General features: G+C 39.6%; 1 protein-coding gene across 2 annotated transcripts in view; it reads left to right on the top strand.

The window, feature by feature from the left end:
- Positions 1-15,606, top strand: part of EPHA3 (EPH receptor A3) — a 218,221-nt gene that overhangs the window by 158,712 nt on the left and 43,903 nt on the right. Inside the window, exons 6-9 of one of the 2 annotated variants that reach the window (XM_035116807.2) lie at positions 2,494-2,618; positions 7,241-7,400; positions 10,732-10,834; positions 11,288-11,355. In XM_035116807.2, coding sequence (XP_034972698.2) covers positions 2,494-2,618; positions 7,241-7,400; positions 10,732-10,834; positions 11,288-11,355 — 456 coding nt within the window. Of the gene's footprint in view, positions 1-2,493; positions 2,619-7,237; positions 7,401-10,731; positions 10,835-11,287; positions 11,356-15,606 lie in introns of both variants that reach the window. The other variant, XM_035116806.2, reaches the window with a different exon arrangement.

The following is a 15,606-nucleotide window of genomic DNA, read 5'->3' as shown; positions in this document are numbered from 1 at the left end:
TCCTCCTGGGGACATAGAGGCCAGTGAGACCTCTCACAAGATTTAGTAGTTGTATATGGGAAGCTGGAGCTGCTTGCATAATGCTGAACTTCTACTGGTGTGTGTGTGTGTGTGTGTGGCATGTGTGCGTGCATGTTCTGTTGTGTTTGTCGGAAGTGCCCAGATTAAGAGCAGCTTTATGCATTCAGGCAACAACAGAGCTGCTGTCAAAATCCATTTCAAGCAATAGAAGCTGCTCCACCGTATGTTCATCCTGCACCACTCCAGTAATGCCAGAGCACCTGAACCATTGTAGGAGGAGCACATGTTGTGGGTGATGTTTGCTGGCAAAGTCCCATTAAAAACACTGATGGAATCCAGGGAGAAAATAAAGCCTAATAACACTTTCATGAGGAAAACCGAGCAGAACACAAAATGTAATTTGGGGGGAAAGGAACAGAGGTTCAGGAATTGTGCATAGCAAGGAGATATTCAACCAAACATTCAGGGGAGAACTCCCTCAGAAGTTCATAGCCAATCACAGCACATGTTGCGTCAGCAAGCTTTCTACAACTTTGCCTGGTTGCTAAGCAGCGTCGGCACCACTACTACCTTCTTGGTTAGCTGACTTACTTATGACATAATTCACCCTCAAGTTACAAACTACATTATTTCTACTGTTGCACGTCCAACAATGATAGAAATGAGCTACAGTACGGGCTCCTCCTATAGATTTTCATTACCTTAGTGTGCACAAACAAGAACCTTCAGGCCTGTGTGTCTTGTGACAGACATTCCAACTGCAGCAACTATGCCACTACTTACCATATATGCATGAAGCTGAACTTAGTCTGGACACACCCTCACATTTCTCTGTTTTAAATGAATCTAGAATCAGCTTTTATTTTTAATTTTAATTCCAATCACCCTAATTAAGAGTTGACCATGTTCATGACTAAAATGATGGTGGTGATTTTATTATGATGAATTCTCAGAAAGCTATAATGTGAAAAAAATTATGGGATTTTGGGGTCAATAAAATTATATGAGCTGAGCTAAATTAGGGAAACAGAAGTCTCAGTGAAATCAATGGAGTAACTTTGTCATAACTTGAGTTCCAGTTGATGTCTATGATAACTTCATTCAAGTAACCTGGACTGTTTCTAACCCATTATGACTATACAGTTGTATTATAAACAATAACACTACCATTTGTGTGAGCAGATTTGGAATAAAATTCCAGGCCGATCTTCTAATAAATGTGAATATTCACCTTATCTGCTATTTTCAAATGAAAGCTGACATGCATTTACTTCTTACATGTCATATCCATTGGGTAATTTTTTTTACATTTTTCTGTGTCCTGCCATATTACCAGGATACCCAGCATGAACCATGGGCTCACTGAATGAGCTGTTGAAACATCTAGTAGAAAATTTAATTTTTATAGTTAAAGGTCACCCACCTTTTTGGGCCGTGGGCTTATTTACTATTTAAAGAAAGCACCATGGATCCCAGTCACAAAATGGCTGCCATGCGGGCATGGCATACAAAAAATGATGCTGATGGTCAGGGGTGGGAATATCACCAAGTGGCTGTTATGGGGTGTGGCATGACACTATTGGGACATAGCATGATGACTTCAGTGCAGAAGAGACTGACCCATTGCTAACAGAATATTAGAGGAATTGCAAAAAGTATGTTATGTATTAATGATTTGTGAAGGGATGTTTATTGGGACCCTTCTCTAGCATGAGAGCCTACGGATGTCACATTTGTGATCCCTGTCCTGATGGGACCATATGAAGGAGAACTTGAATATGAACAATGACATGTTTCACCACATTGCATTTTTGGTACTTGTGTTTCTTCATTATGTCAGCAAAATTACCTGTGCCTTGATAAATGAATTGTGCTTTAGTGGTGTCTTTTTTAAAAAAAAGCTATGTGTTTGCTTAAACCCTGTAGAAAATTGTTAAGGATGTGGGAGAAATTTGAAGTGGACTGGGATAGGGGAACCACAGAGAATGTCACAGAAAAGTGTATGTTCAACAGTACACTGATTATTATTATTATTAGCATTGGACCTCTTGGGACTCCTTGCCCATAATGTACTCCAGTCCTGTCATATGCCTGGAATATGAAAAAAATTATCAATGAGCTGCAGAATCTGGTACTAATAACACCGCAACATCGTAATAAATAGGCTGAGCACTTTTTTTTGCTTCACTTTTTAATATATCAAATGTATTTCATTGCTTACATTATAGTAGCAGATTAGAAACATCTGCTCATTTGCCACCAGTCTTCTAGCAATAGAAAGCCTAACTCGTTTTCCTTCAGGCTCTCCTGCTTCAAGGCTTGGGTAAGAAGTCTATAATCCAGCTGTTGAGTGTTGATACGGATCCAGGTTTATACTCAGGAGCCCTTCAAATGGAAACACCGCCTCCTTGCCAAGGATTAGAACAGTGATAAACTCCATTTGCTTTCTTTTTTCCCCCCTCTCCACTCTAGCTCCATCCCCTATTACATTAATTAGAAAAGACCGGACATCCAGGAACAGTGTCTCTCTCTCTTGGCAAGAGCCTGAACATCCTAATGGGATCATCTTGGACTATGAAGTCAAGTACTACGAAAAGGTGGGAAAGCACAGCAAAGATGGCAGGGGGTGGGCTTGGTTATGGGAAGAGTAAGATAAGAAACTGAAAAGAAGTTGAAAGCTGTATAAAAATGCTCTTTCACATTCATATCCAAATTCTTCAACACAAGCTTAGCTGTCCGAACCATGAACAAAAATGCAGAACAACTTTTCCATTCTGTTGATGTATCATATTAATGTTAATGCTTTCAGTGGCTGCATTTAATATTAGATCAGATTATTATGATTTAATTAGGCTTTTTGTATAAAAGCATAGACTACAACAGTTTAAGAAGGTTACATAAGCATCTCAACTGTCCTTTAAAGTTCCACTTACACAGTACGTTTGAGGAATGGAATTCTTGTTTGTTTTATACACTTGTGATATCAATGTAAAATAATTGAATTTACGTAAGTTTCAATATTTTCCCAAATAGATATTATATTACTAAACTTAGCAATTAACTTTCCAGGTAAAGCCATGTAAGCAGTAATTTCTAAGGCCTGTTTAGATACTATAATTGCCCATGTTCCAGGATACAGAAAAAGACAAGTTTCTTAGAAAGTGTTTTGACCCGGGGAAGGGAAGGAATGTTATTTAATTTTCCATATATCAGATCTTCCTGATCTTTGTTTTGTTTTTTTAAAAAAAACAAAACAAAAACATGCAAGTTAGAAATGAAAGCCAGGCATAAAAAGCAAATCCACAGGATTTAGTACGGAAAAAATTAAAATTAGGGAATTATTGTCCCCACTATGTTTGGTTGACATACTTCATCATCCATTCTACTTTCCCTTCATTTACCCAGTGAAATTTATTTATTAATTTACTACTTTTGTTAGGATGCCCCATGACAAATAAATCGAAAACAGCAATAATATATCACACACCATAAAGCCGGCAACAGAGGATCACACCAATAAAGCAAACTCACAACTGCACCAAGAATTTCACAGATCTTAAAAGTTCAATAAATATCTGTAATCCTTAAAAAAAAATTAAAAGATTTTTTTAAAAAAATTAAAAGCCAGTGAAAATAAAAAAGACCACAATGTGGTCTCCAAGTGAGCTTCTTGGAGAAGCACGTTCCATAACTTAGATGTGACCACAGAAAAGGTCCCTACCCTAGTAAATTACCCATCACATTTTAATTAGCAGAGCACCAGGAGAAAGGCCTGAGGTGTATTTTGGACTATAATTGTGTGCTATGGGGTACATGACATACAAGCATACAAAACAGCAATTATGTACTCTTAACATCTAGAGCGGCTTTCCCCAAAAATGTTGCCTCCATATGTGTTTGGATTCTGGCTCCCATCAGTCCGTGCCAGCAAGATGATGGTTGTTGTAGTCTAACAACATATGAAGAGTGTCAGGTTGGAACGGCTCCTCTTAGACTTTTACAAAGTACCATTGAGGAATATCTGTATATTAACAGTAATTTAATTCCCCATCATCTAAAATGTAGCTATTTTATTTGGCTCTTGCCTTAAGTTGGGCATTGGATCTAACAACATTTGAAAAGCCACAAGTTCCCCATCCTGAATTAACTAGAACATTTTTGTTGCATGAGATGCATTAATGACAGAATTTCTCGCTATGAAATACAGAATTGACTATCCTCTGAGAAATATTCTCTGGTAGATTATTTTATTGGTAATGTGTTGGTTTTGTGATCCATCCAGTTCTGCTTTGTGGAAAAATGGGCAGAAATGCTTAGGGGAAAAATAACAGGCCATTTCAAAGAAATCACCGACATGTTGGGTGTTTGATCAGAGTGATTTGTTCTTTTCTTAAAATAAAAAAAGAATGTTAATGGATAAAGTACAGATTTTCTGAATTTCTGTTTCTGTGCTGTGAAAAAATAAACCTGGAGGCTGTTGTACAGTGAAAATCTGATGATTGTTAACACAAAACAGAAATTACCATTCTATTAAAGATACATTGCCATTCATCTCATTATATATATATATATACCTTGCCAAGCAGCTTAACAATGCAATCCTATATTGTCCACTCAGAAATAATTCTCACTGATTTCAGTGGTGCTTATTCTCAGTTGAGTGTGTATAGGATGCAGATTTATATTTATAATAAGAAATGTGACCTTTCCATAACCACAAAATCTCCTCTTTTGCATATTTATTAAAAAGAAGGAACTACCCTGACTATGCAAACATAGCCTCAGAAATTCCACTTAAGCAGCCATTCAGATTCATAAAATGATGACATTTATACTGGCAAACCTATTCCTTTTGGGCTATTAAGATAGTTACCTAAGCGGCAATCTTGGACACACTTGCTAGGAAGGGAGTTCCATTGAATTCAGTGAGGCTTATTTCTAAATAAACATGTTTGCGTTTGGATGTCTGTGAAATAGCGATGAATGCAAATTAAGGGACACTTTCCAATGCATGGCAAGCCCTGTTTCCTTTCCCCCTGCCACTATCTATGTGCAGGCACTTAGCAGTACAGACATGCTTCTAGGGCGAAATGCCACATTTGTCTCATACAGTGGTACCTCAGGTTAAGAACTTAATTCGTTCCAGAGGTCCGTTCTTAACCCGAAACCGTTCTTAACTTGAGGCGTGCTTTCACTAATGGGTCCTCCTGCTGCGCCACCACTGCACGATTTCCATTCTCATCCTGGGGCTAAGACTAAGTTCTCAACCCGAGGTATTGCTTCCGGGTTGCGTGATGAGGTTACCAGACATCCCCCCAAAATAACTCACACCACACACAGAATTTTAGTTTGGGTTTTGGCAATAATTTGGCCACAACTTTATTTAAATACAATTAATTGTGAGTGTTGGCTTAGGCATTGGTTAATCCATCTGTCCCCTGCCTGGGACAGATCAGCTCCGACTTCCCTAGCTGTATAGGGAAGTCAAGTAAACACCCCATGGGAGAGGAGGTAGCTGTGTCCAGGCACTCTCCCCTCGACCAGAAATGCTCCCCAAGGCTCGTGCTCTGTAATGGCTCCAGCCCCGCCCGTTGCGGGGGTGTATGGACTAGAGCCCCGGAGCCCCAGGATTCCTAAAATGGAATACTTCTATGTGGAGCAGCATTTTACTGAGGGGTAGGCACCTCCATGCCAAACCCCTCCACCAACCAGAATTATTAACCAATGCCTAACTGCCAGCCTAACAAGTTGTGACGATTTGCTAAGCAGTAGGCAAAAAACGATGGCAACAGCCAATCAGCCAAATGGCAAAATTCCTACTGGGCCCTTGCAAAGCAAGCGCCCCCATGACAGGCAAAGCAATGTCAGGCTAAAAACCATTAGAAAAAGGTGGCGAGTGGGAGGGAGATCCGAAGCACTTTGCAAAAGTGAAACTAACTGCTGGACGGTGAGGTTTTAAGGGTCACTTCCTGTCAATCAAAATTCGCTACATGCTTCTTAACCCAGCAACCCAAAGGGTTCCAATCACACACACTCCCTCTCATCCAACACCACTCCCAACCCAGGAGATGTCTTTTAACCCTTCCGCAACCCGCCCTCTCCCTGATTGGAGAACGTGCTTTAGCGCAGTCTGTAACCCAAAGCGTTTGTAACCCGAGGTACCCCTTCTTCTCACTTTGCTGCAGGTTATTCATACTCTGAAGCTTGAGTAACTTGCACTGAGCAGAGTCGTGCTTGGATGGGGCTATGGGAGCTGTGCAGATAATTTTTTCTGCTCCCGAATGACATTTTGAACTCCCTGCACAGAGGAGGGGAAAGAAAGACTCTGTTAAGCTACCCTATGGGAATTCCCCACTTTAGATTGTGCCCTCTGTTTTTATCTTGCGACCTCTTTAAATCACAAACAACGTAGTCTATAAATATGCTTATTCATGTATTTTATATTTCTACATTTGCAACATATATTCTATTAATCCTATGTTTCTTGCATCTATTACTTTTATTAGTCTGAAAGGGGAGGGTTTGCATAAGGGCATCTTCTGGATGTCTTGCCGTGTTAAAGGGCCTTGATTTCGGTCAGATGCCTGTGTCAAGCTGGTAAAAAAGAAAGGCTTGAAAGGGAAAAAGAGAAAGGCAAAACACTTTCACACATGATTAATCAGCCTAAAATCATAATGCACTGTGACTATTTTTGATCTGCAATAATAGACCGTCAGTAATCTTAAGTCCACTAAAATATTGGCTAGGGGTAGTGCAATTTCACCCATTTTTCCATTTTTCCAAATTACACCAACAAGGACAAAGGGCTGTGGAGGGTTAAGACATTTCTGCACCCTCATGTTCTCAATAATATTAGACTCTATGATTCCTCTCAAGGCAAGGAGGTGGTAGGACTGGGTCTTTCTTCCCCCTCTGCCCCCCGGTTTTGGGATCTGATTTCATTGTCTCCAAAGACACCGATCAGAAAAAAAATAGATTTATTGTTTGTACCTTGTTTTAAAATCTTAATACTCTTAATACAATTCCATGCGTGGGTATCTGTGATTGCATCAGGAACCGATCTGTTTCATCATTCTGGTGCAGGAAGATAACACACGTGAATACAATTAACTCTCACTCTAAATGCTGTTTACCCAGCCAGCATGAGGTGGGAGAGAATGTCAATATGCCACCCTATCTTGGGTTTTAATGTCGCCATTTCTCTTTTTTTCTGAAGCAGGAGCAAGAGACAAGTTACACCATTCTAAGGGCAAGAAGCACCAATGTTACCATCAGTGGCCTCAAACCAGACACCACTTATGTTTTCCTAATCAGAGCTCGGACGGCTGCAGGATATGGAACCAACAGCCGCAAGTTTGAGTTTGAAACCAGCCCGGATTGTATGTATTTGTAAAAAATTGATTTTGTCTGTTTTCCTGCACAAAGATTATATGGCTGGCTAGCTTTATTCCCTCTCTAGTTCAGCAAATGTGATTCAATATTTATGATCTGCCTTTCCGGCTAACATGCCTATAAATTTTTATATTTTGTCATTATTTTAAAAACATGCTATGAGAAATATACTATAAAATAATGCAGGTGGTATTCCTACTTTCTCCTGCCATATCTTATTTATGTTGCCAGAATTAAATGAATCCTGTGCTAGGCAGCAGCTCCTGCCGGGAAAGAAATTTAAAAGTTCCACAGTGTCATAATATTCTGACATTGTTGTTTAAACTTATGGGCTCCTAAACTTCTGAACTCCAAAAGAACTGCAGTCACTTCAAACCACATCCCCCCACTTCCAAGTACACAGAGTTGTGCTTTCATTAACGTAACTTCAGGCAAGCTTCACTGTTTTCCCCTGTAGGTGGGTGTTGGTTTGTTAGGAAGGGAATCATAACTTTTCATGCAAATTACAGTCAAAGCAGAGGTTGATGCCAGTGAATTACCATTTTGTATTATATTGCTTGGCTTTCTTCTACACTAAGCCCCAATGCATTGCTTTTCTCAAAGTGGCATTAAAATCAGGGCCAGAATTCGCCAGAACTCCGTTCCGACACCTCTCAGGTGGGCACCATTCCCATTGTAAGAGAGAGACGTTCAAGGTAATGAGAGAGATGTTCAAGGTGAATTCTGGCTCCTCTTTTTCTAGAAAAATAGCACTGATTCAAATAGATGTTTCCCATGGGACTTAACAAAGTGCTATATTATCTGCTAATGCATGTCCCTATGGACTCTGGGAAAGAATAGAAAGTGACACGAGGGACTACGGGTTAGAACATGTCCTCTCCTCTTCCATTAGCAAGGGCTTCAACTAGAATAGATCATATGCTCCAAATGGAAAGACTCCATCTGTACATGGAAGGACACAATTTGATGCAACCTACAATAAACTAAATTTTTCAATAGTTCATGAAACTCATTACAACATTACATGCTCATTATTAGTCCTTGGTACCTTTGAGGTTTTCGAATTATCACATTGTTATCCTACATTCACTACTGTAGGTGATGGAGTGACAAATACATGCAATAACCCCCACAAAATAGCTATTTTCTGGGAAAGACCTGCATTCCAAAACTTTTGGCAAAGACATTACTTAACCAGAATATGTACAGAACCCTTGCTTGCACTAAACATGAACAATGTCATGCTGTTGGCTTGTGGGCTTCCCATTCTGGCCCATTCTGAGGACAAAATCCTGTACTAGCTAGGTCTTTGGTCTGATCTTGCAGAACTCTCCATTAAAAAAAACAACAACAACCAAAGCCAACTCAAGTCATCAGACCATTTGAAATGTACATAATGTAATTCTATATTTTAAAACACAAATGCTTATCTTTTGACTCCCCTAATTGAACCACTGGGTCCGAGAATCACCTCCCTTGATAGCATTTATGAAAATATTTGAGTGAGTTAATATTCAACGTGTCCATCTCAATTACAAGTGCACTACCAGTCAGCAATAATATCACCATCTAGTAGTTGGTCCTGATTAATTTGTCAGACATCGGAGTTTGGAGGAAGGTGGGAGGAATTCCAAAGTTATAGCATAACACAGATTATACCACAGATACTGTGGCAGCAACTTTTTCTGACAGACTTCTCATAAGGCCTGAGTGTCTGAAGTTTAAGAAATGCTCTGTTTGGAGAGTATAAGGTCTCAAAAATAAACATAGAAAATTTAGCAGCAAGCCAAGCAATCTTGTTTGAATTTTTGAGATTTGCGAGCTTTTGAAATTCCAGCTCTTTCTGGAAAGTAGCTGAGCTCCTGATTTTAGCAAACTAATGACTCATTATGGTGACTTTCAGTCTGTGGAATAAACTGTATGATGCATAGAGAACATAAAACCATTTAGGGTATGATATGTGGGAATAGATGTCAAAGAAATATGTTTTTGTGTTGTCTTAACTCGAACCAAGATGCTTGCGGATGCCTCTGGCAAATGAACAGAATGTGTAACAGATGGAAGACTTATTGTTCCTTATTATTATTATTATTATTCCTTATTATTATGATATTATTTTGGTGGATATTCTAATTGGTTACTTAAAAATCATGACTTGGATTTCAATATTCTTATTATGTTTTAAGTACTTTTTTTCCATAGCATTTTAAACTTTGGATTTGATCCATTGACTTTAAAACAATTAAGCATTTTTAAAGACCAAGATTTGATATCTTAGCTCTACATCTATGCTCTTAAGTGCAGTGTGTTATTTTTACAAAACTTGCCAGTTTTGTTTATTTATTAAATTTGTGTAAAAAGCAAACGGCAACAACCCATATCTAAGGACACAGATATAAAGCTAATGTATGGACTAGTTTGGTCCTTTAGTGGTTATTGTGATGGAGAGTTGGAATGAGACCTGAAGGAGTAGCTGATATCAATTTTTCATTTTCCATTCATATTAGGAGCTCAATTTAAACAGAGCTGATTTAAGCCTCTTGTGTAAAAAATACCCCCAGCTACATACTTTACTAAGGAAAATTGCACATAAAATGTTCAGCGGTTCGATCTATCATGCTTGACTTGTATACTAAAAAAAAAACCTACTTTAATTATATAATTTTATAAGTCATCCTTAAAATCATCATCATCAGTGGCATGGATCCAAAAGTGTATTGAGCAAGCAGAAATGTGTTTCTGCTTGGATAAAGACTTCTTCAATTCTGCTGATTCTCCCGTCTCAATCCCACACAGTTCCAGAGAGTTCTTCACTCCTCAAAATAAGGGGGGTTTTTAGGGTGAAGGAGGCTACCATGGGGAGGGAGGGCAGAAAAAGACATGTTGTGTGAGTGGAGCAGGGATAGGCAAACTCGGCCCTCCAGATGTTTTGGGACTACAATTCCCATCATCCCTAGCTAACAGGACCAGTGGTCGGGGATGATGGGAGTTGTAGTCCCAAAACATCTGGAGGGCCGAGTTTGCCTTTGCCTGGTGTGGAGTCATGCTAGCACTTCTCTGGCTCCAACCTGATATATTTTTATTTTTATTAGCCATTGCAACTTGTTCATAGACCCTTAAGGGTTTTTCTTGTCTTTTCAATTTGGTAAAGAGTAAATAGATATTTAGCTTAGAAAATTGGGCTGCAAATCATTTCTAAGCAATGCTGTAATGATTTCACTTATCTGCTACCTGCATTTGTCGCTGGTGATATAGTTAATGTTCCAAGGGTTTTTAAACTAAAAGAAAACCTCACATTTATTTCCTTGTAACTTCCAGCTTTCTCAATCTCCAGCGAGAACAGCCAGGTTGTAATGATTGCTGTTTCGGCTGCAGTAGCAATTATTCTGCTCACAATTGTGGTTTACATCTTGATCGGAAGGTTAGTTCATAATTTCTTTTACACATTTATTTCCATCCCTTCAGTGCTGCATTTGAATGATAAGCGCTGTCAAGGAGACACCCTCCTGAACAAGAATCACCAAGATTCATCCGCTAAGGCCCCCATTTGTTGACCCGGAAGTCACAGCAGAGTTAATAAGCCTTAATGAGGCTGCAAACAATAGCAGGCACAGGCACTACAGAACCTGTTAAAAATAGCTATAAACACAATCTCAAGCAATTGTAAAACTAAACTGGAGGGGTCAGAAATCAACAGATTGTCTCATTAGTCAATTTCCTCAAATTCCCTCAGAACGTATCTATGCTCTGTAGGATACAGAGAATGTAAACAGTACTAAAGTTCTTAATAGGTAACTGTTGTGTTCTGTTTTTTATATCCAAGCAGCGTATAAAAAGTTGGTTTTCTTATGTTTTTGCCTTTTATTGCTTGTAGATTCTGTGGGCATAGTAAATCGAAACATGGAATTGATGAGAAGAGGCTGTATTTTGGGAATGGACATTGTAAGTTATTTTGTCATCACCCCACCCCCACCAAAGTACATTATGCCATTTATTGCATTCAGCAAAATTCTATGTGCTCATATGATACAGATGCAACTTTGTGTCTCACAAAGCAAATTATACAACGTTTTTACCCATGCAATTCTATATGTGCTTCCTCAGAAGTTTCACTGTGTCCTCTCTTCTTTGATGAGAAATCCCAGAAAAGAAATGTGTCTGTGATATGTGGTTTATTTTCATATATGCAAGCAGAGCACATTGGAAACAAATCAATGTTCCTGCAGGATAGAGCAAATGCACTAACCATGCCTCTGGTTTCCAAGCAAAATCCTGAACTCCAAGAGGCTTCAAAGGTAGCCAAGTCTACCTGTCTTATTCTCTCTAAATTGAAATGGCAAGCTGGCTGCAAATGTTTTCCCCCCTGATCCATCCCATGATGGGTGTAAAATTCATTATGTTGGAATAATCAAGGGACATTGAGGTGCTTTCTCAAATCCATTATCCTGGTGTAGGATGCTGTAGTTCTGTATCTCTCCGGTTAGTGTTAGACTACAACTCCCATCAGCCGCAGCCAGCATGGCCAGTGGTCAGGGATAATAGGAGTAGTTGTTGAACAGCATCTAGAGCAGGCGGCCCTCCAGATGTTTTGGCCTACAACTCCCATGATCCCTAGCTAACAGGATCAGCAGTCAGGGATGATGGGAACTGTAGTCCAAAACATCTGGAGGGCCGAAGTTTGGGGATGCCTGATCTAGAGGGACACAGGCTCCTGACACTTGGGTTGATAAAGCCATAGTGATCGTTACATTCATTCTGAACAATGGGGCCAAATTCATAATAGCAGTGTAGTATAAATCTGTGCTCCCTTATTGTGCAACTAGAAATGCCTCCCTCTATGTAAAGTGATCAAGATACACATTTTTGCATTCAGTTTTGCCTATTTATCAAGGTATTTTTATACCACTCTTCTCCCCAGCAGTCACATGGTGGTGTGCAACAAAATAAAAGACAACAAAACATAACATATAATAAAATGATTAAATCCATTCGACCTAAAATGCCTACATGACTAATATAAGCATCAGCGTCATACTTTAAACTGACTTCACCTACCACACATCTCCAACTCTGAAAGCCTGATGAAAGAGGTGCAGCTTCAACAAATGCATAGCACAAGTAAGACACATCTCAGTGTGGAGATTGTAGCGCACGGAGCCATCACTAAAAAGGCTTTTTACAGGGCCTTCCACACTTTTCATCTCATTCAGAGCAGGAACTACCAAAAGAGCCTCGCCTGCTGATCATAATGAATGGTCAACTTGATATGGAGAAAGCATCTCCTCTGGTGATTTACACATTTTTTGCAAGGAATTTCCCCTGATTTAGTGCCTTTGTTCATTTCCTTTTCATTTACAGATGCTTTTTTTGTGTACACTTTCCTTGCAAATTTTGTGTACTTTTGGGGTTGCAGAACTGCATTGCGAAATTCGTGCAAATTTCAAATAATAGCTGTGTTTCAGTTCCTGTATTGTTTCAAGAAGTGCAGATTAGGTAGGTTTGCATGAAAATGTGAACAGAAGCAAAATTTCTACCTCATCCCAGCTTGGGATCGCATGAAATTTGGGTGAAATGCTTGGAAGGGCCCAATTCAATTTTGGATCAAGGAATGGGAGACTTCTTGTTTTCTTTTTTCTTCACATAGCTGAATCCTTATTTCTTAGATGCATATATTTTATTTACCATTTAAGTCAGAGTCACTATTGCCAGTTTCTTTTATGTGGTTTGCATATGGTTGCAGAAATTAAAACCTATACCTAATTACAACCGTGTTGGAGCAATTGAAATGTCAAATTGTTTTTCTCTAGAGCCTTTCCCCTCAGGAGCAAGTTGGTACTTTATTGCCAACATGCAAGCTGTGATATCCAGCTACTTAAGGCTGCACAATAACAGTTAACACACTGGGCTTCAGCTCCCCATTTAGTAATATGTGGCCCACAGCTTTTTAATTAGATTATAAAACAGAAACAACCATTTAAAAAGTGTCATGGACAAGTAACAGGTCAAAAGTTGCTCTCTCAACCCTCGTTCAGTGGAATGTCACAACTACTTTTTTTCTAAATGAATCACAGTAGTTAAAATTCCTGTGGATTCAACCACTTCAATTATTGTGCTTTGGCGTTCCAAGCCATTTTCATACTGCAATATGAGGAGAAAGTCTAAATATTGTTGGTTCTCTGACAAGCCATCACAGAGAGAGAAAGAGCTGAAGATAGTTGGGGGAGGGTTGCTATCAGTATATATATATCAAACTGGGTCTGGAAAGCTATATTGCCCTGACGTCAGATGTGTTGTGTCTAGATTGGACTATTAAGTGCTGATATGAAAATATTCAGAGGCAGTCCTCTTTATTGTTTCTGAACATATTCCTGGGCAAACGTCTGTCATTCAAAACAGGTCTCACAACCAAACACTGGTGAGTCCTGCTTCAAATTAAATCTTCAGCTTCCTTACAGGGGAGGCTTATTTTGAAAATGTTTAGAGAAGGGGACTGTACCCAGATATATTAACTTTGGCAAACATCAGTGCTTCAGTTGTATACCCCATAGCTATTTACAATGTTCTATTAGTGGCATTTTGTTGAATATACAGAACTACTACTGAGCGCTCCCCCTTCCCAAAAGCTAAGCATTCATCCGAACCCCCAGTTGCTACTGGGGAAATATAAACCCAGTCATTCTTCTGGAGTCTGTTGGAGGCAAATACCGGAATGAAAATTCTCCTGGGTTCGTTTCAATAGGATAAAACAACTTCTGTGGCTATAGTAAACTTTCTGCACTTTAGCCCATAGCAGATGGTTTATTTCAGCCACTTGCTTGTGAATTGCCTAAGAAAAAGCCTCACCCATGAAGTGTTCCCTGCGGCCTTATTTCAGATCCTGTAATACCACTTCAAAGGAGCAGAAATGCATTTGACATTCTCAGATCATCCCGGTTTGCCCATGTTCTGGCCAAGCACTTTCTACTCCTTTGCTACCTGTAAGACGATTTATGCTGGTAAAAAAAAAATGGAAATGATGCCACTGGCACAGAAGGAGCTGTAAAGTCTTGCAGCTTAACGCGAGTACATGTGTTTATTATCTACTGCTCATGACAGAATCGACATTATATGGACTGCTCTTTAGTAATTGGTGTGAAGGAATTATTCTCCTTGCAGTCTCCACTGTCACCTGATAACACAAACCCTCAGGGGTCAGCATTAAAAAAATTAGGAACAGAAGTCCCCACTGCTCAGAGGTTTTTAAATTGCTGGATTTCTTTTTATTAGGGACAGGAGGGAGTCTGTAATATGCAGGCAGTATGGATGGCAGGGAACATTTACGAGACCTTTAACCTGTAGCAATATGCTGCCAGTAGGGGGGTGAGTGTGTGTTTTAATTGCTGCTGTTGTTCAGGAAGTTTTATTGTGAACGATAGTTTAACCAACCACCATCTTGTACGAAACACTTTCAGCATGTCGTATTGGGCAAAACACAGCTTCACTGTTCTTCCTGTGATGCTTAAATTGTGTTGGAGGCAGTTAACACTAGAGCTTAAAGGGAGAGCTTAAAGGGAGAAGCTTTCAAGATTTGATTACGCTCTTGCAGCAATTGGGTTGGTAGGTGAAGTGAGAGCAGAAGAAAAGAATCCTGTTGAACCAGACCAAAGATCAATCCAGTCCAGCAACTTCTTTCCAACAGTGGCCAACTAGGTGCTACTAGTCACAATGGCTGTACAGTATAACTACCTCTGGGGTCAGAAGTGCCATGCCTCTGAATACTTGTCATTAGGAAAGACCAGGGATCTTATTTTCCTCATGTTCTGCTTGTGGACATCCCAGAGGTATCTAGTTGGCCTGAAGGAAAGAGGATGCTGGGCTAGATTGAGATTTGCTCTGATACAGCAAATGCTATTCTGTCCATCATAAATCTACTGACAATCAATGTCAATGGTTGATGCTGATTTCTAGTACAGTGGTACTTCAGTTTAAGAACAGCCCTGTTTACGAACTATTCAGTTTACGAACTCCGCAAAACCAGAAGTAGTGTCCCAGTTTACGAACTTTACCTCGGTCTAAGAACGGAAGCCGAACGGTGGAAGGGTACCGGTGGCGGGAGGCTCATTCCGGAACAGATTAAGTTTGCAAACCAATGTACCACTGTATAAGGAGAAGAAAAAGCCATAATTATTTCCTTTGCTTCTGTTACGTAGCTTC

This window comes from Zootoca vivipara, chromosome 4, assembly GCF_963506605.1.
Source record: "Zootoca vivipara chromosome 4, rZooViv1.1, whole genome shotgun sequence".
NCBI classification, from domain to species: Eukaryota; Metazoa; Chordata; class Lepidosauria; order Squamata; family Lacertidae; genus Zootoca; species Zootoca vivipara.
Note: the sequence above shows the minus strand (reverse complement) of the source record. Positions and strands in the feature narration are given on the sequence as shown.